At 44.1% G+C, this 27,441-nt stretch overlaps 1 protein-coding gene across 1 annotated transcript in view; it reads right to left on the bottom strand.

Moving 5' to 3' along the window:
* ANTXRL (ANTXR like) overlaps positions 1–25,474 on the bottom strand; it is a 56,451-nt gene extending 30,977 nt beyond the window's left edge. The window contains exons 1-10 of the mRNA XM_041461419.1: positions 24,795–25,474; positions 13,416–13,487; positions 13,215–13,286; positions 11,040–11,121; positions 10,905–10,938; positions 8,819–8,898; positions 8,624–8,692; positions 8,345–8,425; positions 8,181–8,241; positions 2,237–2,335 (exon numbers count right to left, since the gene is read on the bottom strand). Coding sequence (XP_041317353.1) covers positions 2,237–2,335; positions 8,181–8,241; positions 8,345–8,425; positions 8,624–8,692; positions 8,819–8,898; positions 10,905–10,938; positions 11,040–11,121; positions 13,215–13,286; positions 13,416–13,487; positions 24,795–24,955 — 811 coding nt within the window. The 5' untranslated portion in view covers positions 24,956–25,474. The remainder of the gene's footprint in view (positions 1–2,236; positions 2,336–8,180; positions 8,242–8,344; positions 8,426–8,623; positions 8,693–8,818; positions 8,899–10,904; positions 10,939–11,039; positions 11,122–13,214; positions 13,287–13,415; positions 13,488–24,794) is intronic.
* Between the last annotated feature and the right edge of the window lie 1,967 nt (positions 25,475–27,441).

Below are 27,441 nucleotides of genomic sequence, written 5' to 3'. Positions count from 1 at the left end.
GGAAGTGCCAACACCAACGACAGCCACAGATGAACTCTCTTGGCAAGTACCAGTACTCCCCAATGGTTCTGATTAGAAATCCAAGTACTAGAATAACCATTCAGGTTGATGCCAATATGATGCTATCAGGCTAGAGATACCACAGCTAAGACTTGGATATTTATCTCTGTTCCGGACAGCAGTGATCAGCCATTTGGAATTCAGCAGTACAGAATACTTTGAGCAGTATTCCTCATCTCTATCTGAAAATTATGTGCAACCTCTACTCACACTGAATAGTCCAACCCCTCAAGTTACTCAAGGGCTCAAAAGTTTAGGGTTCAATTTTTGTCTACCCATGTCCAAATATACACAGAAGAGAATCTAAGTCTGCACTGTCTGAGCCCCAAAAAAAAAGAAGGAGAGAGATGGGGTGGAGCTGAAATGGAAAAATAGTGGGGGGGGGGGCTGGGGGAACCAAACCCAAGGGATGGTTGGTCATTTACAGGAAACAGGCAGAGAGGGGCCATGACTGATGTTATCATGAGGATCTGCTCTGCACCAGCTGCTTCTCCTGGACCCAACCTCTCCTCTGTGGCAGCATCATCTGTAAACAGCCCATGTTTATAAGGATTTGGTGCAGGCAGGGTCAAACACAAGGGCACACATCTTCCCACCTAAGGAGGAAGCATTCCACTGCTCCAAGATTCAGCAGTGTTAATCCTGTCACTTTCAAAAGTCACATCCAGGAAGCCAAGTCCTATGAATACCGACAGGAGGCCCAGCAGTAATCCTGCACTGCTGCTCCACCAAAAGTGTGTAAGCTGAGGCACAAGAGCAGACACACCACTCCAGTGACTATAGCTTAGCTCTGAATGGCCAGCAAACAACTGTGCTGCCAGCCTGGAGAAAGAGGGGTCGACAAGAGTCAAACCCAAGGGAATAAAGGGCTGATAAAGGCTGCCACCTTATTTATACTTTTGAGGCTTGTTTACTCTTTACATAGGAAAAAAATTAACTCAAGCAACAACAGATGTAAGAGCTGTTCCTTCATGCTTCACCCACTTCAAGCACACCTGAAGACAGAACTCATTTCCCTTCCTTGGCAGAGATAAGAACACGGAAATCAGTGATATGTTTTAGGGAGGGGAAAAACGGCATCACAGATCAGCATCTTATCACAAGATCTGTTGCAGACTTAACCCAAGGAAAAGAGCATGGATTTGGAATGGAATCAGAGTAGTTTTCCTCCTGTGTATTTCCAGGCCCAGGTGAGCACTCACTGTGTGAAGCCCAGTCAAGGTGCTAATGATTAGGGTCAGGGAAGAAAAAGCAAAAAATCTAACTGATAAACCACAAAAAACAAATCCTGGTTAAAGCATATCTGTACGTGGAATAAATGCAAGACCACCAGAGCTGTCTGACTGCAGTATCAGCATAGACAACTGGGATGGGAAATGAAGGAGCAATTCATGTGTTCCCTCTTGTAAGTTAATTCACTGCCTGGGAAGGCACCAGTCTGGCCACGACAGCACATGAAAGCCTCTACTGTGCTCAGGCCACAAGGGCAGCATATATGAAATCAGAGCAGAGCTCCTCTCCCCACACCATATTTCACTCTGCCCAACACACACGACTTCTCAGGAATGAGACAGGACTGCTGAGAAACTGGACACTCCATCTTTTTTTGGCCATTCTGTCCTTTGCCTAGCTGCTGAGACAGCAAACAAAAGACCCTGTTCAGCACAGCAATGACAGGGAGTTTCCATGTTACACAGTCACTGTGATGGGACCAGCAACTGGTGTCAGAGAGGAGCAGAGTGCCTGGGAGGCCTGGCTTTATGGCAATTGTCTCCTGAACTGGTGACTAAAAACTGTGAAAACACCACCAGGAGATGAAAATGGCAATTATTTCTTTTTACTGCTGACATATAAGGGAATAGGAAGCAATTTTAAGTTTCCACCTGAAAACCTGATCCCCAGTCATCTCTTGCTGGATGCAGCACCCACGTGCATCACTACAACAGTGCTAAGATCACTAGAGCAGCATGTCCTGAGTAAGTGCTCACTACCCAATGCCCACAGGTCACTGCATTGAATAAGGATGAATTTCAAGCTTCTTTTAAGTGCACACCTCTACCCCAGCTCTCCCTCATCTGCTGCAAGGACTCCCCTTAACACGGATGAGAAATGGCCCATGGCCCATGAGGTGACACAGCCACAGGGGTCACTGCAATCCTCCAGCCTGCAAACTTACTGATAGTAAGGCTGTCATTGAGCTTGAAGCTGCAGAGCACCTGGTCGATATTTCTTGCATGATAAAAGCCGTTGCCTCTTACCACAACTTGAAAGGATTCTGTAAGCAAAAATATAGAAGATTTATGATTTATTTATGAGAAATAACTCAAATACAGCTTTTCTGTTCAGAGTGACCTGAATTAAAACATAACAGTTGCTGTTCTCTGCCCTATGCCTGAAATAAAACATCCACTCCCTGTATTCAGCAGCAATGTCCAAGAGTGCTACAGAGGCATTAGTGCTTCAGAGTCTTCTCTTTGTCTCAAGTCATCTCCCACAAGTGTAACACACAACTGCAATGCCTTAAAGGTGCCACAGCAAAACTAAGGCTGACTTGAGTGATGTCATCTCATGGTTCCATGGCTTTTGGGACAAACACCTTTGCTAACCACCCTTACCAGTCCCTCCTCCTAATCTTCAAGGCAGATGACACCAGGCTTTCAGCAGAGCTCTGTTCAGGCAGATGCTGACAAAAAGCTCTTCTCCCAAACCTCCTGTGACTCAAAGCTCTAACAACACAACAGTTTGCTATTCTTCCCTCCCTTTTACTGTGCACAGATGAAGCCCAACACAGTAGAAGCCCCCTTTCTGCTAGGGTGAGCCTGAAATGCCAAACTAGGCACAAGATGCACCAGGAAGGGAAGTGGCAAGGGAAACTTCCCTCTAGGACACAAAAAGCCATTGTGGCTGCTACACTGATAATAGAGATAAGGTCTTTCATGCAGGCAGGTGGAGAGACAAGTTGCAAATTTGTTCTGTCCCCAGGACACTTTTGAAACTCCCTTAGACACTGCACACAAGCAGCCAGCTGACAGCTGAGATTGCTGGCACACAGCAAGGAAAAGCACTGAAGTTGCACTTTCACACATGAATGTCCTACTTGAACCAAACCCTCCACAGGGCTCTCACACCAGCCTCTGAGCAGCATTTGAGATCAGCCCAATATAAGGGGTATAACAGCACAACACAGCAATAATTAGTCTTCAAGCTTCACATTGAAAAATATGAATAAATTACATAATACTCCATTAGTAGTGAGTAAAACCACGAACAGGTCTACATGCATCATCATTTATACTCTGATGAACATACTAAAAAGGAGAACAAAACAATGTTGGTAGGATTGAGGGGAGCTGTACATGAGTTTTAGTGATGTATGATTTGGCTTCTAGCAACATTCCATACAAGGTACTACCATGCCATTTGTATGCTTTGGAGGAAGGACTCCTTATTGGATAACACTGCATGAGGCCCAAAGGTGGCTGGAATACATTCAGCCTCATCTGCCTGCACTTCTTTATCAAGCAAGGCAACCTAGCACAGAGACATGGAATGCTTTACTTTTCTGTACAGTTTGTCAAAAACACTTTCACTCATTGCCATTACCACTGAACTGAGATCTAATGCAAGTCCAGGTGAATTGGACTGGGGCATTTACAAATTGCAATCATGCACTGGAAATCCACACTCTGGTTTTCATTGTGGTAACTTGCTCTAGAGCAGGGCTCTGAACTGACAAAAGCCACAAGGTACATGGGAATCAAAGAAGGTATTTTGGGAGGAGAAAAAGAAAGTATCTACTGGAGTGCATTTTGAAATGAAACATGTGCTTAGGTACCTTGCTAAAGAAAAATTATAAAATTTGAGAACTCAATAAGCACACCAAGAGCCAAATACACAAATCCAGCATCAGAATTTGGCCTCTTTTTAATGGGAAGGGTTTTACATCCTGGTTCTCACTGGGGGTCATGAGCATTTCTTTAAACAAATGAAAATGTACTGTAGGGCAGATTCATCTGCTTCTTACTCCAATAAGAATCTTGAGTTACTCTTAGTCAGATTCGTGCCTTGAGCCATTCCACATCTAACCCAGCTGCTATACTGAGAATTATGAGCATCCCCTTTTTTTTGCCAGCAGAGCTGAGAGTCATGACCAACTCTGAGGGCAACTGGGCCTCTGCCCACCCACCAGAACCACCTGCCTGGGACCACACACTGGCAGACTTGCTTGTAACCAGCCCACATCGCAGTGGCACAGGATACCCAGCCAAGATGATAATTTTTCCCCATCTCAATTTTAAATTTCAAAAGAAGCTTGCTGAATCAAAATTGCACTTAAATTTTTCTTCCCCTTCTCATGAATTAATGGCCTTAAAAGGCAGCAATCAAAAAAGCTTAACTGGTGGCTGTTCCAGTGGCTTAAAAAAGATGCCACAAGTAAGAAAATTTCAACACAAGACATCCAAGGTAAAAGCTACATCTGGAAGTTTAGTCTTGTCAGGACAATTTACCTCTCCTGCCGTTCTTTTCACTGTGACTGCCACTCTGCACAGTCAGTTGTGAACAAGTGATTGGGTAGTAACCTGTCCACCAACACAAGCTGAAAATATACCAGGGAGTCGTGAACAGCTGGTACTGGGTTTGTTGCCGCTGTTCAGCAGCCTGCCCCCTTGGTTGCTCTGGAGCATGAACATGTTCTGGGTGATGCTCTCTTGAAATGGCTAATTCCATTTAATTTTGCGCCCTGGCTCTGGCTGCGTCCTTTTCTTCCTTAGTTACTGTCAGATCGTGGATTGCAGCTTTTGACAAGACAGCGAAGGGAAAAAGGTCAGCACTGAAACAACCGGGCGGCGCTGGCAGCGAGATGGTAGGTTGGAGCTGGTGTGCACTGGCTGGGCTGTCGGCTCCGCTTCTCTGCCTCTGATGAGGAGCTGACTGCTTGCATCCACACCTGGTACTTGATGTGGCCAGTAGGATGCCACATCCAACAAAACCTTTCAATCACATCTGCGTACCATAAGCATAATCAAAGCAATGATGCTGTCAAAGGGGATATGAGGCACCTCTGATTCTGCACTGATAGCCTGTTTACAGGCTGCATGTCTTGGTCACTTTAAATCAGAGGGAACAGGAAGGACCCAACTACACTGCTCCACATTGGGGACAATGAATTTGCAGGGTCAAAAAGCATTAAACATCAGATAGCTGTCACCATGTGACGAGATCAATTTGTAAGTGGGTTTGCCAGACAGCTTCGTCACAGAAAGCCAGAATCCCAACTGGAATTGTCAACACATACAAATTGTTCCATTAGCATTTCACTAAACCTCTGGCAAGTCAAAAATGAAGCCACGATCACCAGCAATCACCAACACAGTAGTAACCATGAGAACACTTACAAGGAGTGGCTCAGACCCTGCTTTAAGCCCTGATCATAACTTGTTTCCACTGAGCCACACAAAACCCTCACGATCACATAGCAAATCGTAAAAATTATTAGCAATGCCAAATAAACGCTAAACCAATTATCACCTTCTCACTCAGATAAGTTTCATACAAAAAGCGTGGACAGACACACATTTCAAGGCTGTACGTAGACGAGTATCTTTGCTGGAGAATGTGATAATATATTGCACTCTCTCCAAAAGTCCATTATTTTTCAATCATAATTTTGAAATGAAAATTTCTATTATGCATTTAAACAAACAAACACTCCTAACCTAAATGAGGAGGAATGGTGAATTTCTAGAAAATGTTATGTTCTAGTTTTCATCCAGCAAGTACATCTACCATGCAAGTGTATATATATCTTGATGTAGGTTTCAGTGGCTACAGATCTTGACACAATACATCATCAGTAATTACCTGAATTTAAAATGCATAAAAATTCTGACATAAATGCAAAAAACAGTGAAGCCTATGAAGTCCAAATGAAGCACATTAAAAAAATAAACCACATTACACAGAGTAGCACTACAGCTGTCCAGTGAACTGAACTCAGGATCTGGAATCACACTACCATGAAAAAGGTTGTTTATTCCCAGGAGATTCCTTCCAGGAGACAGTGGTGCACACAGCTATACAGATGAATCTCCAGCTATGCTGAAGTAAGTGGGATAATAAAGGATAATAAATCGAAGCACAAATGTAAATATTTGTAGCCTCATGCTGTAAAACCTCTTGCAGGAGGTAATTTCAGCTGTGGCTTGTGGGATGATGATAAATGCTATTGCAGGCCTGATTCTTAGTGCTCAAGGCTTTAATACTTTAAATATAATGGTATACAAACAGTGTACATCATGTGGAGCTGCAGCTCTAGCCTCCTCCCATTTTCAAGCTCTCTGCTACTACAAACAAACCTTCAAGCACGTGGAGATTGGGCAGCAAAGCTTCACGATGTGCCAGCCCTTGCTTGGTCGGCAGGGACAGAGCAAACCTCAGAACTCAAGGGAAAGAAGCGCCGATATCTTGCAGAATCAGCAGCACCACCCAGAAACTGATTCTCCCCAATTTATACTGGCCTTGTTTGAAAGCCACAAAGACAGTGAAAAATTCTACAGATCCAAGTAAAGCAACAATATTGTTTGAGGTTTTTTTTTTTAAGGGTAAACTATTTTTAAAGTGTACTTGTGGAATTTTAATCACATTTGTCAAACTTTTTACCTAGCAAGCTTAGCAAAAAATGAAGTGGTTTGAACACATTATCCTTTGGAAAAGAAATTTACTCTTTTTGCTGAAATATATTAATTTTGTTGAAAGAATTTTTTTCTTGAGAATTTCTCAAATGCTCCATTCAAATATTTTCAACATTCCATCTGAAAAACATTGTTTCCAGTTCAACTTTCCCATATTCTTAACATTGTCCCAAACAATTTCAAGAATAGTACTAAAATCCCTCCTATTGGAACACTCACATTTTTATGTAGCTAAAGACATTTTTGTTGCACAGGACGGCTTGTAATAAGTTTTGCACAAAAAATTGTCAGGGTTGCAATAACTAAGCAAAAATATGAAAGCATCATCATGAAATAAAAAGCTTTAAATGTCAAAGCTTTAAAACTGTTTTCTACTCAACTCCACAACATTTTTAAAAGTAAAATCATTGCTTTAAATTTTCTACAGATGAGACTTTACATCTAGTCCACAATAATATGCTTAGGAATAATTCAAGAGACACAAGGATGCTTCAAGTTAAATTGAAATATTCAGGGTAAGACCATATTGTGATTGACATGTGGAAATGAAGAGTGAACAATTTTTCTTCTGTGATACTAAATTTTTCCTGAGTTTCATATTTTATCTGTTTTCAAGGTCAGCTTTCATGCATCATTGCCATTTTTATGTGCTCCTTTTTGCAGTGTAAAAGGAAATGAACAGAAGCCACTAACACTAGAGCTAAATAACCATGCTGAAAAACTGTACCTTCCAGCAAACTTATGGTGTCACGCTTACTCTGCTGCAATAGCCTCTAAAGCAGAAAAAAACTCAACAAGAGAATTGCTAACATAAACCAGAACAAATCCAAGTTAAATATACTAGACATTAAAGGCATGAAATTATCAACAGCTCCTCTGGGTATCCTTCATGTTTGCCACAAAGAATAATGATTCTTTCAAATAAGTAAAACATTAGCATTTTGGAAAACACAAGAGGTAATTTGGCCTATGCAGCAAACTATATTTGGTTCAATAAACCTTAAATTTCTGTAAACGTTTTGCAAAGTCTTGTTCTAACTGCTGACAAGTCCCAGCAGATGCCAGGAATGCAATCTTTCCAGAAATTTGTGAGATATTGCCTTCAGACCCTGAAACACCACTGCCAGTCTGGCTTTACATTACTTTTCTCTCTCTCTCTCTCTGATTTTTAAAAAAAATGCTATCCTCAATTGTTCAGTTTTGTTGCCTCTGTCTGCTCTCCAAGCTGGTACTCAGCCACAGCAGCTACATGTTTATGGTCAGAATGTTTTTCTCAAGACGAGAAGGAACATGTAGGGCTTTAGCCATGGCCTGAAAGGATGCCCTGACACATCCACAGGCTTCAGCTCCAGTACCACTTTAGGTAGTTACTGACATTTCATCAGTGTCATTCATTTGCCTTAACACACTGTTCTTGTGGAAACTTACCTCCTGCACAAACACTGGATGGTTCAGCTGCCAGGATCTCAATGCAAGACTTCTTCAGAATCTGAAAGATTTAGATAAGGGCATTTTTTTGTAACCATTTTCATCTGTGCTTTATTAATGCAGGGAAAGGCACCTTTTACTGTGTTTCCGAATATCCAACTTACTGAATCAATGGTTCCTCTTAGGGCATAAAAGCCTCCTTTAACTGGAAAAACATGATCGATGCTGTCAGCAATCGTTGACAGCTGCAAAGAAAGACAATCATAAATCATGAGGAAAACAAAATTACAGTGAACAAAACTGGGCCCTTTCATACTTGCTAAAAGACATCACAGTGACACGAAATGATTTGTGCCCCAAGTGATTAAATAAATGCCTTCATCTGATGCTGTCCCTTGTGCAGTAGTATAACATAAAAAAACAAGAGAAAACAAGCAAGTTACCTGAGTTTCATTGAAATCTTTCACTCCAACACAATAAACAATAGCTCCAAAGCTTCTGGCTCTGTTGGCCTAAAAAACCCAAGAAATGCCATTAAGTGCAAAGCCATATCATCAGTGGAGTCAGCAGTAAATGTGTACAGGTGTTGGAGTTCTAGGCGACATAAATTAGTTTGGATAAAGATAAAAGTGACTTACTTCTTGTTCTGCATAATAAAACTGAGCGTCTTGCAACTCGCCGTCCGTCAGGGCAATGATCACACTGGCGGTCCGAACTCCTACGTGGAGGACAGTGAACAACAGATTGCACACACATGGCACAAGATTCAGCAGTGGAAAAAACGTCTGGAGTGAGGCAATCCTTTTTACTGACAAATAAATACAAACCCCTAAGGCCAGACTCTCAGGCTGGTGTGCATGGACTTGGTGAGGCACCAGCTGAAGGCCAGATGCAAATCCTGCAGCGAGCCAAAACCTGAGCACCTTCACACCACAAGCATCACTGCAGGGGGAGCACTGCTCTAACAAGGTCCACACACCAACTCTTCTGTTCTGAATAAAACAGAGCAGCTACCAAGACTACAGACAGAGCTTGCACGTGGAGAACTGACAAAATGGGTTCGCAGAGAAGGAGAGGCTTCCTCTCTTCTCTTGACCAACTTGTCTCTGCATAAACATTGTCCAGAGATACTGGAAAGAGATACTTCCCAAAAGGATCTTTCCTGCCATCCTACCTTCCCCTCCAGCAGGCTCTGAAACCCCACTGAATGTGGCATGAAATGAGCTTCTGCGGGGAGGTCAGTCCTACAGTTCTCCAGCAACAAGAACTTCCAGTGAAAATCATAGGGATTCTGAGCACGTGAAAACCTTAAGATCAGGTTCATTATGAAAAAATCATGTATTGTGATACAACATTTCATATCCCATCTAAACTTAAGTGAAAAGGTTGCACAGACTGCGGAGATTTATATATGTAGTGCAGTATAGAATATAATGCTACCTAGAAAAATGCAACCTGTTCACAAAATTAAACCAAATTAACATGCAATCTATGGTTCAACCAACCATTCTGAGTCCATAGTTCTTAAGCAAAGTAACAAATACACATACCTGTTACTTTCAGGCAAGTATGTGTTATTTTTTCAAAATAATCTGCTACAATTTCAAGTGTCTTCCTCCATACTGTCTGAAATCACAGACTGATTAGTTCTGACAGGTTTCTTATGCCATGCAGTCCTTCCCATGTCATGTCAGACAGAGACATAAATCTTAAAAAAATGACCTGCAACTTGGGGGGAAAAAAATAGCTTTGGATTATTTTTTTGTTTTTGGTTTGGTTTTTGGTTTTTTTTTTTTTTTTGGGTTTTTTTTTTTTTTTTGGTTTGTTTTTTGTTTTTTGGGGTTTTTTTGTGCTCAGAACCCTTGAAAGACACTGGGAAAAAAAATTGAGATCTTATTTTGTTTTCTTTCCAATGCTTGTTTCTTCCCTGGTAGTTTAGCTTCTAAATCCAGATCTCATCTACTCTTTCTCTTCCTAATTCAATTTACAGAATACTTGATTAGCTCTTAGGTATATGCTAGGAAGTAGTATTGTTTTCAGTTGGACACTTCAGGACTCCTGATTTTACTGGCAGAAATGCTGCAACACTGTGCAGAGCTGCCGCTCCTACATTCACAGCCTATTTTAACTAAAAGGCACCAACCCGTTCCTCCATCTTCCTAACAGACCATTAGCCCACAAATGAGAACAACCTCACACCAGGGTATGAACTAAGCAAGTCTTGTTAACTAACTAGGTCTTCTTTTGGCACAGACAAAAACCATAAACACTTTCCTCTCAAAACTTAGTGAAAATGCACATTTTAGCAACTCAGAATCTGAACACAAATCATTCACATTGATGCAAAACTCTCATTCACACCTGCACTAGTGAGAACAAGGATGTGGGACCACAAAGCAGAGAGGTCTGAGTGCATCAGGATAGAAAGGACCAGGAAAATGTGGGAATTCCTGTCTGCTGGGTGCAAGATGGGCAGCTCCAGCTGCTATGTTTGGTCTGCATTCTGCAGTGGTCAGATCTGGGATCATACTGGTCTTCTCTGATCTCAATAAACCATGAATCACCCGTTTAGGAGTAGGGCTGCAGTCAAAACGGAATGTGGTGTTGCATAACACCCCTCCTTCTCCAGTACTTCTGTCAGCGGGTTTACTGCAGGTCACAAAAAGAACCCAAATCCCTGTCTCGTCAATGCAGAAATCAACACAGACACTGCACAGCACATACCTCCATAGGTCTCATGGTAAATTTGCTCATTTGCCTGCAATGAAGTGTAGAACATGGTTAGCTGTAAGAATACCAGCAGGAAGCAAGCAAAGTTTCTAGGTGTAAAACAAAGAAAGTAGGTGCTGTGATGTGTACCCTTTTAAATCCTTCATGCATGAACGTGTCTCCTCCAGGCAATTCTTCCTTAAGAATGTTGAGCCCTCGTCTTATGGCTTCCCTTTGGATTGAAAAAAACCAAACACAAATAAACATCAAAAAAATAAAAATCCCAGGAGAACATTTTATTAGAAGTTTGTTTTTTTTTTTTCTTTTGTTGAGATATTCCTGCACCACAGCTAGATTATGCAGCCTGTCAATCAACTGCAGAGTGCATACACATCAGCTGGAACACTGGCTGAACCAAAATTTTTTTTCGAAGTCCACAATTTATCACCCAAACACCCATGGGGGCACAAAACCAGACACAGGGTACAGCGTTATGGTAACATATTTTAGAGATGGAATTCTGTCCCTGCTCCCTCATTCTTGTATATTCTCAGCCAGGATAAGATTGAATCAAAGCCAATGCCAGATATTAAACTTTAACAAACCGCAGAACAAAACAGAGTTTAAAAGCTCATGACCCTGTCACAAAATTGGGACAAATTAAAACTTTGTATTGAATCAGTCATCAGGACAGTCTGAATTGGGATTTTTCCATTTTAAAGACAGAGGCCAAAAGATAGGAGAAGAGGACGGGAATGAGGAGAATTTCCTATCCTAGACCAAGGACTCATCAACCTTCCTTGGGCATAGATTACTCCTGGACACAGAAGCATTTGCATGTCACAACCCTGTTGCATATTCTTACTCCCCAAATACCTATTAACCAAGAAGATTGTTCAGGGACATTAATAATTTAATTGATCACTGACCACCAAAAGACCCTGACCCTTGACAAGGGTTTTCATTATATTAATGGAACACAAGGCACAAATATTCAACAGATAAGACACAGGCAGTTCAAACATCAGCACCAGATGCCCTGGGGCAGCCTTTAAGACAATAGTGAGAACCTTTCTAAACTCCATTTTGCAACTGGGTATTTTAGGTGGCACAACGAAAATTACAAGGAATACAGGAGGCTATATGGGATGAAGGTAAAAATCAGGAGCTTGGATTGGGGATGTCCTTAGTGCAAAAAGCACATTTTTACTCTTTCGAAGTATAAAATGAGCTGAAAAGGCACACTGTGATCTGTACAGAGAACAGGATTTTAGGACAGAGAACACCCTAATACCATGTTCAACAAATTGACAGAGGGTTCCTCTCTACTTTCTACCTTGCAAAGAGCAAATTCACCCAGAGAAAAGTAAACAAGTTTGAGCTCTGCCACCAAGATACATGATGGAGACCTGAAACAAAACTCAGGGGAGCCAGCAGAAATGCAAGAACCCTGCAGGGTATTTGGCTTAGGATGAGTCCCTGGAGTACAAAGTTGAGGGAGTAGCTGTTCTTCCTGCTCCAGAGTCCCCATTATTTATAGGGTGACCTGTACTACTGAGGCCCTCTCACACAGACAGCAGCAGCCAAAGTGAAGGCTTTAAGCTGAAATGGGAGAAAATACTTGGAACCACCCCAATGACAGGGATTTGCATATGTAGAGAAAAAAAAACACCAACAAACTTTCTAGGGGGAGGGGGTTTTTGTCTTGAGGCTGTTTTCAGTGGTGGTTTGGGAGTTTTTATTCATTTGTTTTTTAAAGAAAGAAAATTTGTTTGTGAATCTGGCAACCAGAATCTTGCTCCACATTTTTTCTTACAAAGACTGGCATGGGTGCTGTTTGCAGGCAGCCCAGGAGAGAGGTGCCATAGCCTGGTGGGGTCCTGCTCCAGCACTGGGGACAACCAGCTGCTGGTGTAAAGGTCAGGGCTTTGAGTCCCTTCCAAGGGCACTGGGGATCTCTCATACGCTCCTCCGCTCATCAGGTCAGCGTCTGAGATCTCTTCCACAAAAACTGTCCTTATGTGGGTAGCTGGGGATAGCAAGTATGTACCTGGATCCTCAACTGGAAATGCAATTTCTCCCTGAAACACCACAGCAAAGAGCAAACAGCCCAGCGCTGCCTTCCTCTTACAAAGCTGAAAAGAAAATTGAAGTGGGACACCCAAAGGCCTCTAAACCTTCCTCCAGCTGGGAATGGAGGAGAGGATTTCAGCTGGTGCCACACAAGGACCAAGACAGACCTCCAAACTCTGGGTGTGGGGCCAAGTGCTGCATGAGAGAAGGGATAGAGGGAATTTCTGGAGGAGTGCTGTGGGAGGTACTTGCCTGTTCTCTGTTAGTTTCATGATCGTAGTGCCTCGTGAGGAGAAAACAATGAAAGACATCCGCAACATTGGACTGAAAGAGAGGAACAAGCCAGATCCACGTCACACTTGTCACTTCAGCAGAAATTCATTTGCTAATAAGCACTAAATAAAAAATAAATCATGTACAGGAAATTAAAGCATAATTTAAAAAAAACTTTACCTTATGAATTTCTCAGCTAGGCTTTCCACAAAGGAGTAAATCTCAGTCCAATGATTTTTGACGCTTCCAGATCTGCATACAAAACATAACTGATTACATTAGAGCTTTTTTTTTGCAGTGAAATTCCTTGTTCCACTTTGAATTTTAAGCCTGGCCTGCTCCAGAGGTGGTTAGGGACACAAATTACATAGAGCTGTGTTGAAAGCTGTAATAAGAACCATGACAAAACCCACTGACTCTAAGACAAGCAGTAAGAGGTCTGAAATGGTTTACCAAAAGATTTTCAAAGAAACTCAGTAATCCTTCCATTTGTTTTTGTTCCTTTCATAGCATAAAATATAAATATTTTCTTCAAGTTTAATTAATTTCATTTGACTTCCTTAAATTATCTGCTATCAGATTATTTGCTTTCCTAGAGCACAGCTCTGCCCTTGCACCACACAATGTCTTGACTGATCTTCTGTTCTCCCAGAATGCACGGAAGAATGTTTCCATGAATTACTGTTTGTTTCAAAAAATAAAGCAGTACTCTTGCCTAATTTGCTGGAGTAATGCTCTGGGCAGTCAAGCCCTGGCTCCCTTATGGATTCCTTGTGAAAACTTGGATAACTTAGTTACGTGCAGAAGACTTACATGTCCATGCTGCCACTTCCATTATATAAAACTACATTACTGGCACTCCCTGGTTTTTTTCTGCCAAATCCAAGCAGAGACCCCCACAGTCTGATGGGACTGAGAGCTCAAACAGAGCCTTGCACACAGCAAGCCCACAATAAATTCTAGATTGACGTTGATCTATACTATACACTTTCAAAACATTAGAATGGCTACAAAGCATGATAGGCAATGGTTTTTAAAGCCCTCCCTGAGGTGTTTATGAAAGAATGACCCATTTGCTTTCCTTGCTTGCTGAACTCATCTCTCAGGTGTCTCAGGCAGATAAAAAGAAAGATAAATTAAACAATAGCACACACAAAAATCACAGGGGCTTTGATGCAGAACAAAAAAATGTTCTGAAATTCAACTACTATAAAGCAGTAGCATTCCTCTAATTGCTGTTAGGCATTTTTCTGTGTAAACATGAGAAAAAAAAATCACCCTTTACAATTCTCAGTTCTACTATGGGCTTTCCAAGTGATCTTATGCCAGTCACTCCTGCCCTCGTATGTCAGGCACAGAAGCCCACGTATGCAATGCAGGATGGCACTGCCTGCCCTGCAGCACTGCTGCTGGAGTGGAGAAGGGCAAAGATAAAGGCACAAGGACCAAAGGAGCCTCCTGAGGTACACAGGCTAGAATAAATTGGCTTCTGTAACCCTGTGCTTTCATACTGCTCTTCTGGAGAACTGGTGATTCATTCACAGAACAAACTGGTTATCAAAGAATGAAGAAATTTCCAGGCAGCAAGGGAGGGTAATGAAACACAGGAGACTTCTCAAACCACAGCTCTGGATCTTCTGTAGTCCCCAGTTTTTATGTGCTACACAACAACATGTTTATCATTTATGAACAGCACCAATGGAAGGTGCTGGCACTATTACCAAATTAACCTCATCAATACCTATAGCTCCCCAGGATTTTTACTGAAGTCCCACACTAAATCTCTAAACATGATGAAGTCAAAGATTTCCTTGAATCTATCCAAGATGCATCTACAGCTCCCAAACTTCTTTAAAATTCTTTCCCCCCTCACCGAAGCTGACACTTTCAATTTCATTCTGAGCTTGCCATCTGACTTCAATTCAACTCCTGAAATTTTCAATGAAGTCAATTCCCCTCACAGAATAACCATAGTTTCTTACTTGGAAAAGACTGACCTATTTTATATGAACTATCAAATTACTACTGCCAGCTGCAGAGGCACTGATGCAATCCACAAAAAAGTAGCAGCAAATTTTCTTTCAAACTGCAACAAACCAACACTTCCAGTACCTGCTTAGGACTGTCCGAATTACTTCTTTTTCCTCCCATCTCTTTTGGGTTTTTTCTTTTTTTTTCTCTTCTTCTTGGAAAGGGAACAGCCAACAAGAGAATTGACTGTAATAAAACAGTAGGTGCCCATCCCTACATCACAGAGTTACAACCCTGCAGAGAAGAGTTACTTCAGCACAGCAGTGGGTGTCCTTCACCCCTAAGAGGAATTCTGCACCCACATGTTGCTTACTGGCTGGGAAGTGTCAGAAGTGTCCCAATTTATCAACAGGGAAAAGTCAAGGCCAGACAAAAATACTAGCAAAAAAATGTTAGTTTCAAAATCCCATAGAGGGAGTACCAGTGAAGTGGTCAGCATTTAATCACTTTTCCACACTCCTCCAAGCCCAGGTGTCACCTCCCACTGCAAAAACTCCCAAAATGTCATCAATGCCAGTCATGTCAAAGCCCTCATTAACACCAGTGGGTTAGAGAAGGACCTCATTTCCCCTCCCTCTCACCCCAAGCTTCCCTCTAAATATCCATGTTTGTAAAGCTATTTGTAAAGGACTTTTATTTGCCATTTCATGTGTGTGTGTATACATGTATACATGTGTGTGTATACATACACATATATATTTTGGAGGCTTCGTGGGTTTGGACTGATAGTTTTGTCTGTTGCCCCAGAGCCTGACCTTGTACCACCAGCAATGGCTGTTTTAAAGGCAGATTAAACAAAAAATTACGACAATAAAATGTTTGCTAACTTAGACACTAAGTTGTCAAATGTCATCAAATATGAGTTCCACACTGACAAACAGAACTGCCCCACACTATTGAAAATCCTGAGCCATTTCACTGCCTTTGGAACCTTATCTTCCACACTGCAGAATCACTGCTATTATCAGCATAAACTAACGTGTTGCCCTTCGTGGCTGGACCAGACCAGGAGAAGAAATAAAGCCCATCAAAGACCAGAACTGTGCACAAAAAGCACTGGGGTGTGACACATGCTCACCAGCATGGGACAAGCTGTGGGGAAGTGACACAGACAAGGAATCTTATGGATCCTGTTGTGGAGGTTTGTACCAGTTGGGCCACTACGACAGCACTGCGGCTGTCTGCAAAAAAAGAAAGCCTGTGTTGCAGCCAGATGCATCTTGCAGGCTCACACCTCTGAGGTTTCCTGCTTTCAGCCATCAGCTACCTGGTTCAGCCCCTCCCATCAAGCAAAGGCAGCCACCACCCTGCCACGCCCTGGCCTTCCTCCCTGCACTTTCCCTGCTGAGGAAGCCCTCATGCTTCCTCATGAAGGCTAATGAAGAGCAATAGAGCAATTAGCCTCTAATGCTCTCTGCAAAGCACTGGGGCATCACAGGAGCTCTGTGGATACTGACCCACAGCTGACCTGCAGCTTGTGCACCTTTTGGAGTCAAGCACGATGGTGGGGCTTTAGCCCTCAGAAGTGACATAATTCTCATGGTGAAGGCAAGCACACAGCAATAAACAGCTTCTGTGGGTGGCTGGAATGTTCCAGAAAGCATCTCAGAGCCCGTTTCTGCTGCTGCTTTCACTGGGGTCAACCTGGAGTGGGACCAGAGAAGCAGCAAAATTTCCCCAGGTCTATACCTATGCAACTGGGACCAGAATTCAGCACAAGTGAAGAAAAAGCCCCACAGAAGCCATTTGCCTTGAGCATGCTCCCTGCTCCATGAGCTCAGTTCCCATTACACACGAGACAAAGAGAAAAGTCAGCAAACCACAACACAGGAAAAAATGTCCTCCGGGCCACATCAGGACTGGGCTCGGAGGAGCAGCTGCTGCTGCAGCTCCTGCTGCTGCTGTTTTCCTTAGTTTTATATTGCTACTGCTGGATGGGAGGGGAAAAGAGGAGGTCAGTGAGTATTTCTGGGGGTGGAAGGAAGTGATGTGATTCCAAGGCTTGATTCCATTCCTGCCAACTTTGGAGTGATTCCTTCTGGTTTAGCAGAGCTCTGTGTCAGCATAAAAACCCTGAGCACGTTAGAATTGTGACTACCCAATCTGAAGTATTTCACTGATGTTTGTGAAGACAAAGAGCAAGATAGGTTGGAAACTTTGTCTTCTTTCCTAACAGACTCCCAGCAGCAGGGGAAGCTGAAGCCTGGAGAAATGAAGCAGCACAACCCTGGCATAAGCTTAGGGTGCCACTCTCAGCCCAGCCTCTTCAGCAGGCAAACAGCAGTAGGGCCAGTTGTGCCTGTCCTAGAGCACATGTGTTCCACAGCCACTGCTGAATTCACTGTCAGGATCCACCATATGGATCCACCCAGTGCAATATACAGCAGTCACCTGGATTTGCAGTGAAAGTTAAAACCCAAACACTACCCAAAGGGTAAATATTTTTATTACCATATGTACACAGAGAAGGCAGCAGGACCCAGAGCCTTTCATGCCTGCTGAAAGTGACAGAGTGAAACCCCTTGAAAGCACAGAGCTATCCCTTGTGCTGTTCCACACACACACCTCCCATGCCCATTTGCCTCCATTACAGATTAGCTGAAGGCAGCAATTCCAGACATCCAGGAGCAGGTAACAAACATTATTACTGATGCTGGGTTTAGTCTGAATATAGTGTTAGGGGAATACAAGACCTCTTAAGTTTGTAGGTCCTCTAAGTCTCTACCCCCTGAGCTAATGGTGGCCCTGGACATGGTCCATGGCTCACAAATGTGACACTGTTGTTATTTGGAGGGCTCTTTGTGGTCACACCACATTGTACAACAGAATTCTTGCACATGGCTAATAATGGCTCTGCAATAAAAGCAAACCCTGGGGCACTGAGTTTGTTGTGGTTTCAGACAGGCATGCCCAAGTGTTCATCCACCCCTCTGCTCCCTTCTGAGCCACCAGAGCATTCAAAGTGACAAGAATCCTCCTCTCCCAAACAATGCATCTTGTATGCAGGGCAGGGACCTTGACTGGGTGATTCATCCAGGCAAGGAAGGACTAGTTTCCATCATCTGCTCCAGAAGCAATTAGAAACATGGGCAGAGACAGCCATTCTGAGACAGTCCTTGCTTCAGAGTACTTGTAACACTAATGGACAAGACAAGGGCTGGAATGGGGAGGGGAAGATGCAGAGAAATGGCTGCAAAATGGGTTTAATCCTAGCCCAGCATCCGAGTACAGGATCTAAACTATTTGAATCCAAAAGATTTCATGACCAAACTCATTAATTTCATAGCTAGTTTTTGTCCTACAGATAAAGTCTGCAGCAATATGACAGACTTCTATGAAATCATGCCTCAAAGAAAACAGTGCCCTTTGATCCTACAGTCATCCATCTCATTCACAGATCCTATCCACCTGGTGCCATACTATAGCTCTTGCTCAGTCCCTCACCAACAACAGGGGACAAAGTGAAATTCAGAAGCCATGCTCACACTGCATTCAACCACTTCAGATCTCCCTGAAAAGCTCCAGGGATGCTCTGAGCAAGAAGACCCACTCTGAACATCCTGGTACTCTCCAGCACAAGGAGCAAAGCAGGGCACACAATCCCAGCCATGATACAACATTTTAAAAAGTGCAAATGATAGACAGGACCAGGGATATACAACTCTTGAGCTGTTAATAGCTCACAGGAGTCAATTCACTTCTACATTTGAGATTAGAAGACTCAGTTCTACTATACCTCATACAAATTCACAGTTTACAACATTGAATTTAGCCTGCAAGCCCAGACAAAAGTAATGAAATTCTCAATCACGGAACACACAAATAAAAATCCTAGGTCAGTGGGAATCTTACGGTTTACTTCCTTGGCTCAAGCCCCAAATAAATCAGATTTAGTTACATGCATAAATAGACTGCAAATGACAAGCTGCCATGGCTTTTTCTTCCTGTTAACTGTACATGTTTTATGTCAAATAATCATTACCCGTTAGCTTTGCCTTGTGTTTCATAAAGAATTTTTTTCTAACTTTATGACTAAAGGAAGGAGAATTGGTTTTCCTGAATATTTATTTTTTCCTGACAGAAGTCAGAGCTGGCAGAAAAATATCAGACAAAGTACAAACAAATAAAACCTGGTTCAAATAACATAGGTATGTCTGAAACAGAATAAAAATTTGCCTTGGAACATTCCAAGCATTTATACCTGGTTGTAAGCAAACCATAGCACCGCTGCAATAAAACCACAACAAAGAAAGATGCAAGGCAAAATACCCGCAGGTTACATTTTGAAAACAATAAAAAAAATATTGCTTACAAGCAGTTGGAGATTATGAGAGGTGTCATGTAGATAATGTGGTCAAGTTATAAGCGAGGCAAGTCAGACAGAAAAGGAGGAAGACAGATAACCACTTTTAAATGCACACACAGAATCAATGCTATCAAAGAACAAAGCTGATACTTTTGTTCAGACAGCAATTCCTCTCAGCTGAGCTGCATCAGGTTCCACATCTTACAATGAACAGAAGTCTCACTGCAGTAGGAAGATATTCTTACCTAGACGAAACAGAGTTCAGCAGTGGTTTAAAAGTCACCCAATACCAACTTTTCAGATATAGTTAAGGTAGGCAATAGAACACGTTCACTGTTTGCCAGCAGTCTGATTTTCCAACCACAACAATGTTGTTTAGCCACTCGTCCCCTCCCCATGCACTGTGCAAAACCAGCACCCAGAATGGCAGTGCACTCAGAGAGCATGGAGAGAGAAGCTGCAGATGTTCCCTCAGGTCCAGCTCCATCCTAATGATCTTAGGCTGGGACTACATGAGGCAGAAAAAAAAAAAGCACAGGGCTGCAATGATGCCCTAAGGCAAAAAATATTTGCTCTCACTAGTACTTGTAATTCCTGAATGCTAAATTCATTCAAATCATTGGCAAGGAAATCATTGGTGGGGGGCGGGGGGGGCAAATAATGTGTTTACCAAATGGTATTTGTTTGCATTAAATACAGCATATTGTGAAAAAACCAGCACACGTGGAGATCAGCAATTCCCCTCCAGTTGTCTTAAAATTACAGAAAGTGACCTTAAATAGCAGCTCCTGAAATGCTTTTGTTCTGAAAGCTTTTGGCAAATCAGGAAGGATCAACCTATTTCCCTCCTGACACTTCCCACACCCACTGCTTTTTCAATGGCAAGCTGAGAAGGGGTACACAGACCTAAAAAACAAAATCAGGAAGGATATTTGACAGGGTAGCAAATTCCCACCTAATCAGAGGTTGTGCTCTTCCCTAACAGTGACATTCACCTCTGGAGCAAGGCTTACCAAGTTGAAAGAGAGGCAGCTGCAAAATGGATTACAAGTGAGAGACTGGGCACATTTTACTGATGTCTCTACCAAAGTTGCTGGTGACACAGATGCTCTTGGGAGCACAGGAGACAAAGTAAAATTGATGTGAAAGGCAATATTGTTGTGGGCCCAAAGAGACAAAGAGGGACTATACAGAAATTCAGGGGGAAGATGAAGAAAATGTAGCTAAGCCAAACTCCCCAACATAACAGTTACAATCCAAGAAAAACAGCCAAGACTTTACCAATACATTACTGTTGGCGTGATCTGTGCTGTAGAAAAAGGAAACATTTTCCCAAGTCTGTAAAGCTCATTTTTCCTCAAAATCCAAACAACTTTTAGCAAGCATCCCAAATAGGAAAAATAAGAAAACACTTCTGCCTATTTCACAGTCAAAAATAACCAAGAAATCATTTCATATTTGGTAAATTATACCACAGATATCTCGGCAGTTCAGATTTGTCTTGTCAAGCATTGCCAGCTGCAGATATTTATGCTAAGTATAACTCCTTACTTTAAAGGGGTTTATATTTGTTGCATTTATAAACAATCATAATGATGCTACCAGGCATTGTTATAATTAGGAAACACTAGAGGTCAGTCATCCTTTCTTCTCATCAAGTGCAATTCAATATGATTACAAACAACAGCTGGATGTTAACAGCAAGGCAGGAGGAAAGGGAGTTATTTACATTCTCAAGCACAAGTATGTCACTACAAGACTTGATGGTCAAGCAATCAAATCCCTAACAGGGCCTGTCCTCCACAGTTTGGGATGGAACAGAAACAAGTTCTTTGTGCACTGGGACAACCTAAGCAAATGAAGCAACCAAAGCAAGTGAGAACTACTCAACAATCCACTATGTCTGGCTTAAAAGCTCAAGAGATTTTTACATTGTTTAAAGGCAAAACTGAGAACTTGGCTATCACAAGTGACTTGATCTTACTGCATGCCATGGGAGAGGTGGCTGAGCCAACTCCAATGTATACTGCCTTACCTCATGCAGAGAGCGACTTGGTTGCATACAAAAGAATTTTTGCTGCTTCGTTATGATATTTTAGTCTTCCACTATGCCTCCGAACAAGCTCAGGCCTGCACAACTCATAAAGCACAAGACTGAGACAGAGCAAGATTGCAGACTCTAGGCAGCCGCCTCTGCAGCCAGCAAATGTCCTGCTCTCCCAGCTTCAAGAGATTTCCTCATTTAAGCATCCCCAGAGACAAGGAAGTCCTAATGTAGCTCTGGCACGGTCAGCCAATCCTAAGGAGGATGATGGCTGCTCTTCCCCCACACACATGCTGCTTTTCCCTTTCATTATGCCAGCTTTTTGGGGAATCTAAGGTTTAGTGGCACTGCCCTGATCTTGCTTATCCTATGGAGTTAACATGAAGGACTGCAGTCAAAGTCAGGCAGAGGAAAACTGCAAGAAAACAGAAAGTTTCTTTTCTTCTAATTGGCAGCCCATATATTATACCAATAACTTCACCAGAAGATGATCTTTTCCATCTGATGGTTGTTGCCTGCAGGATTAAATCCTCACAGACTTTGCCTGGCAGAATGAAAAGGAAAAATCATGCCCCAATAAAGTCATTGCAGTAACATGCACTGCATAAGGAGGTTTGTTGTCTTCTTCCAGATTTCCTCCTACAGATCCTTCTATTGGGAAGCAAAGCAGATCAGACTTAAAGTCGTTTTGGTTCAGCCAGGCTGATTTTAGAGACAGGAGCTGTCATTCAGCCCACTACAGGGTCACAGGATCAAAGCCTGGTATTTTCACACAACCAATCCTTCAATCCCAGTGTTAGCTAACTAAGACTGAATGCATCCAACTCCAGACTGGCAGGGCACCAGCAAAGAGAGGCAATCCCCAAGCCATAGGGGGGTACTTTGTGGTGTGTATGGCTGGAGTTTTCTGGGGTTTCTCCCACTTGAAATTACAGACAGAATTCTTCACAGATATGTGTCAGTATGGATCCAATTCTAAAAAAAAAAATTGTTCACTGCATTTACAGATTTACCAGATGCTTCTGGCTGGCTTCCTGCCTTCTCCCTACCTGAAATACCCTGACTGTCTTCTACATTAATAAATTCTCAACACTACTTAGAGTTCCTTCCTGATGAACTGTCCCAAGACCCAGAGTGTATCCACTAAATCAGTCCTCCCTGCCTCCATAAAGCTCCTTGTGTTATGCCAGATGTCACAGAATTCAGCTGGGATAAATACACCCTCAGCCAGCACGGGACCTATGGCTCCCAAGATCTGGCACCTTAATATTACCCCTATGGATTGTAGTGCAATCCCACTGAGAACAAAAGGAGCCTTGCCACCCAATTGCTACAGACTTGGTGTGAGCAGGGATAGATTCCAAAACCACTCAGGAGCCCAAGTAACTCTTAACACAGCTTTTACCAAAGGAAAACTATTTGGTATAACTCTCAAAGCTCATAAGGACTCAGTTTGCAATTGAAGCTAAAGAGAATTTTCCCACTGGAACACAAATGCATGACATTTTTCTTCAACCATGATCAGATCCAGTTTCCAGTGGACCACTGTAGTGAATGGACAGCACCTGAAACAAAATGAAAGACCTGTGGCTTGCAAAAAGAAAATACATTATTTCAGATCCAGAGAACTAGAGAGGAACTTGCTTAGATGATCAACTTCATACTGTTTGAAGATTGGTATCTCTGAGCAAATTGCTCTCTTCTCTGCTTTTATCTCCTTGAATAAAATGTGAATGGTAACAGCACAGCTAAAAAAGTGCTTTATGAAATATTGATGAATATATATATATATTCTGAAATATAGATGAAAAGTAGCATGGGACACAGTGGAGATTGCTAGGGATACTCAGTGACATTGTAACAAAGAAATTGTACTATAGAAGATAGAGGAGCCATACTGCTATCACCAACATTCATTTTTACAGGGAATTCAGCGTGGGAACTGGGCATAACAACAGTGCCAGTCACTTCTAGGAAGCCTGACAGAAACGAATTTGAGCACTAACACTAGCCCCCCACAGTGCCCTTTCTAGACACAAAGGTTACTTCAGGAACAAGTTCTAAGCAAAATAAAAAGAAAACAAAACAATGACCACATGGTGTATTAGTGTATCTTTTAGAAAGGCAGATTCTTCAGCTTCTTTTGCTCTAAAACCAGAATCACTATTTAATGATACTTTGTCCCTTCTTGAATACAGAAATATACATCTTAAGTGATAGGGACTTTTTGCCTCTTGCAGGCTGTACCAAGGGCCTTATGGATTGATCCGTTCTCCCAGCTAGGAAATAGAACAATGCAGACTTTATACCTGGCTGGAGGGCAAGAATCACAAAGTCTTCCATCTTTCATAATGCCCTGTCACATAGGTAACCCAGGATGTACTAGCTAACACAGTCATCACACTGTGGGACACTAACAATTTACTCCTTGAGTTAATCCCTTGGCTTTAATCCTCTGTCATGCCAGAGCAGTACACCAGAAGAAAGAGAAATTTGTACCTTCTGAAAAACACCTGTGGGTGCCCCAGTTTACCACTTGCTTTGCTAGTGCTTGCTAAAACATGTCTACACATGTGAGCTTAATCATACCCCCCTCCCATATCTGAATTCAGCTGACATAGTATTAAAGAGAAGTATTTGACAACCTATTTTAATAGATGTAACTCAAACACAAGTTTAGACAACTCTGAAGAAGCTGAGCAAAAATAAGTTTTATAAAACCTTGTTCTTGTAAGTGAACTTGTAAAAACACAGACAAGCAGTCTGGTCTTAACTTTAGGTAGGTCTGCATGATCCTAGAACTGCTAAATCCCGTAAGTGAAATCTCTGCACACAGCCCAAGCCATGACACAAAACTCCAGGAACGATTTGGGCACTCACCAACACCCCCTCAAATCCAACACTCACAGTCCACAGCTCACATGCTACAACGTGAAAGCAATCCGATTTCCCAGGTTTGCACGCACAACTAACTCAGCACAAAGGACACTGCTCCCCTAAATGCTCCACTTGGGAAATGTGCAAGTTTTGGGGAGCAAAAATAAGGAACGAACCGCACACGTCATGTCTGGCATCAGGAAAAGTCCTTCGGGAAGACGGGGGAAAGAAACAACATCCGTGCTGCTGCAAGGAGTCACTGAAGGGTGAATAAACGTTTTTAAATGCGACTGTCACTTACTTGTCCAGGACGAAGTAGAGATCAAAGGCACCGTGACAGGAGCGCTGCTCTTCTTGCTCTTCCTCCTCCTCTGGCCGGGCGCAGCAGATTAGGCTCCCCATTGCCAGCAAGAAGCAGCACAAAAATGCCGCTTTCTCCACACTGCTCCAGCAACTCGCCATCTTTTCCCTTTCCTTAATTCTTCCCCTCCTCCCCCAGTCTCTCTCTTTCTCTCTCTCTGCAAATCTTACAGGCGCTTCGGAAACACCGAGAGCAGAGAGAGAGAGAAAAAAAAAATCAAAATAAAACAAACAAAATAGAAATCACTAACTTCAGGATCTCAGCTCAACTCTGAGAGCTCAAGGCAGCCCTGCCCGCGGGGCGCCGGACCGCTGGCTCCGGGCAGGGGGCTGAGCCCAGGCGGATGGTCCCCAGAGCCCAGTCCCCATTCCCTGCCGCCCCGGCGGCTGCCCGAGCGCTCCAGCCCCGTCCCGCAAGGAGAGAACAGGCTCCTCTCGCACGGGCCAAAGGCAGGAAGGGGCAGAGGGAGGGGAGCGGGAGGAGGGAGACAGGATCTTATGGGGGCAAGATGAGCTGAGACTTTCCTGTTCCGGGATACCGATATGGCAGAGGCTGCTGCTAGCGAGGGACCGAGGTTAGGGACCACTGCCCGCCGCCGCGGGGGCACAGGGCGGGCGCTCCTGCCTCCTTCCCTCTCGGACTGCCCTCGGGGCAGGGCCGCGGGCAGCGGACTCCGCCGCCGGCGGGCAGGGAAGCCGGACAGGAGCCAGGGCAGCCCGGCTACATTCCGGAGCATCGCTGCGCGTCCTGCTAAGCCTCTCTCCAGCAGGCTCGGGAGCGGCTGGAACCCAGAGCTGAGAGGTGGCAGAGCCCAAAGCAGAAAAAGTTGCTGTAGGAGATGGGCGTCGTGGCAAAAATCTGTGACAAAGCAGAGGCGGGGGGCGCAACGCGAGAGGGCACTTAAGGAAAACCTGTTTGCAGCTGAGTGCAATTAAAAAGATTATTGCTTGGGGGCGGGGGTAGGGGCAGGTTTTCACGGCCCTCTCGTGCCACAGCAAATTGTTTCTCTTCGTGGAAATCTTGGTTTACTCACACTGGAGCCTGAACACATCCTGCAGGCGATGAGTAATGATGAAATGAAATCTCTTAATGGAGGCTTTGCACAGTAGCATAATCACTCGCCGCCTGATACACACAGGTTACAAAGCGCTGCCCTAAAGAGATTGCCCAGCTCATCTGGATGCTGTCTCCAAAGTTTGAATAATTAGTGGCTCTCAGCCGCTTCCCCCTCCCCCACACTCTTTGCAGCCCCTAATTAATGAAAAGAGCCACGGGGAGGGATGCGAGCAGAGTCACTTTGCATGACAGAGCTGGGGCTAGACATTTCTCTCTCGGGGCGAGGCTCCCATCGCGAGCCAAGGAGGAGGGAATCCATCCCCTGTGCGGTGCTGGCGCGCTGTCCCACCGAGCACAGCCCCCCGAATACCCAGCGCTTCGCCGGGGCCTCTTCACCCGGGGAGCCATCACGCTCCAGCCGGGAGCCCCTTCTACGCGCCAGCGGCAAAAAGTGACACCTCCAGTCCCCGACAAAGGTGGTACCCACGGGGGGCACGGCCCACCCGGGCGGGCTCGGCGCGCTGCCCTGCGGGTGTGGGACCGTGAGCGTTGTTTCCCCACCGCACACGGCAGCCCTGCCCGCTCCGCCCTGCGTGTGCGGCTCCCTGGGGAGCGGGGGGATGCCCCACGCAGCCGAAGGGCCCTTTCCCCCGCGCCCGACGAGGACACGCGTGGGCGCGGCGCGGCTGCCCCCGGGCGCAAAGCCCCTTGGCCGTGGGACCCCGCGCCCCTCCAGCAGCCTTGGCGTGCTTGGTGCGGGGGAGGCTGCCGCCCGCGAGTCTGAAATAAAGTTTGCACTTCGGGGAAGGCATCTCCATTTCAGTTGCGTGTTTCTGTGCTGGACCGAGTTCAGACACAGCCAACCGCGGCGGCGGTCGAGGACTTATCAAGGAAAGATTAGAGGGTCCACCGGCTTTCAGCCGCTTTGCCTGGTTTAGCTATGCACAGCTAAAAGCTGAATGCACTGCTTGAGCTCACCACTTGAAAGGTTTTTTGAGCACTGGCCAGTTGAGACCCAGCGATTACTTAGATCATGGAGAAATAGAAAAAACCCACATCCTCCCTGGCGACATTCACAAAAAATGAGCAAACGGCTGCTGAGCAGCAGGAATCCCCCGCTTCCTCCCGCGCCGCCGGGCTTCGGCCTCGCCGGTGCCCACTAGTGTCCGCAGCCCGCCTGGTCCCTGGGGACCCTCGGCCCCCGCTGCCCGAGGCAGCCTTCCTTCCCCGCACACACCGCAGCCTTTCAAAACGAAATAAAAATGCTGATAGTGTCAGATTCCCTCCGTGCCTCGAGAAGATCAGATTGTGTGGTAAAATAACGCGGCAGACTTCAAGGGAGTCTCCAAAGCAAAGTAAGGCACTGCCGAGAAAAAAATTACTATTTTTCGATAACGTGCACTGCCCTTCTCTAGGCTCTAACATATCCTCTGATTCTGTAAAGAGAGATGGCCTGCTCATCTACCTGCTCCGAAGGGCCCGGCGAGGGGGCACGTTTTAATGCTAGGTGGGCGTATGCAAAAGCAAGTCC

The sequence above is a fragment of the Pyrgilauda ruficollis genome, unplaced genomic scaffold (genome assembly GCF_017590135.1).
Source record: "Pyrgilauda ruficollis isolate IOZ18807 unplaced genomic scaffold, ASM1759013v1 scaffold15, whole genome shotgun sequence".
NCBI classification, from domain to species: domain Eukaryota; kingdom Metazoa; phylum Chordata; class Aves; order Passeriformes; family Passeridae; genus Pyrgilauda; species Pyrgilauda ruficollis.
Note: the sequence above shows the minus strand (reverse complement) of the source record. Positions and strands in the feature narration are given on the sequence as shown.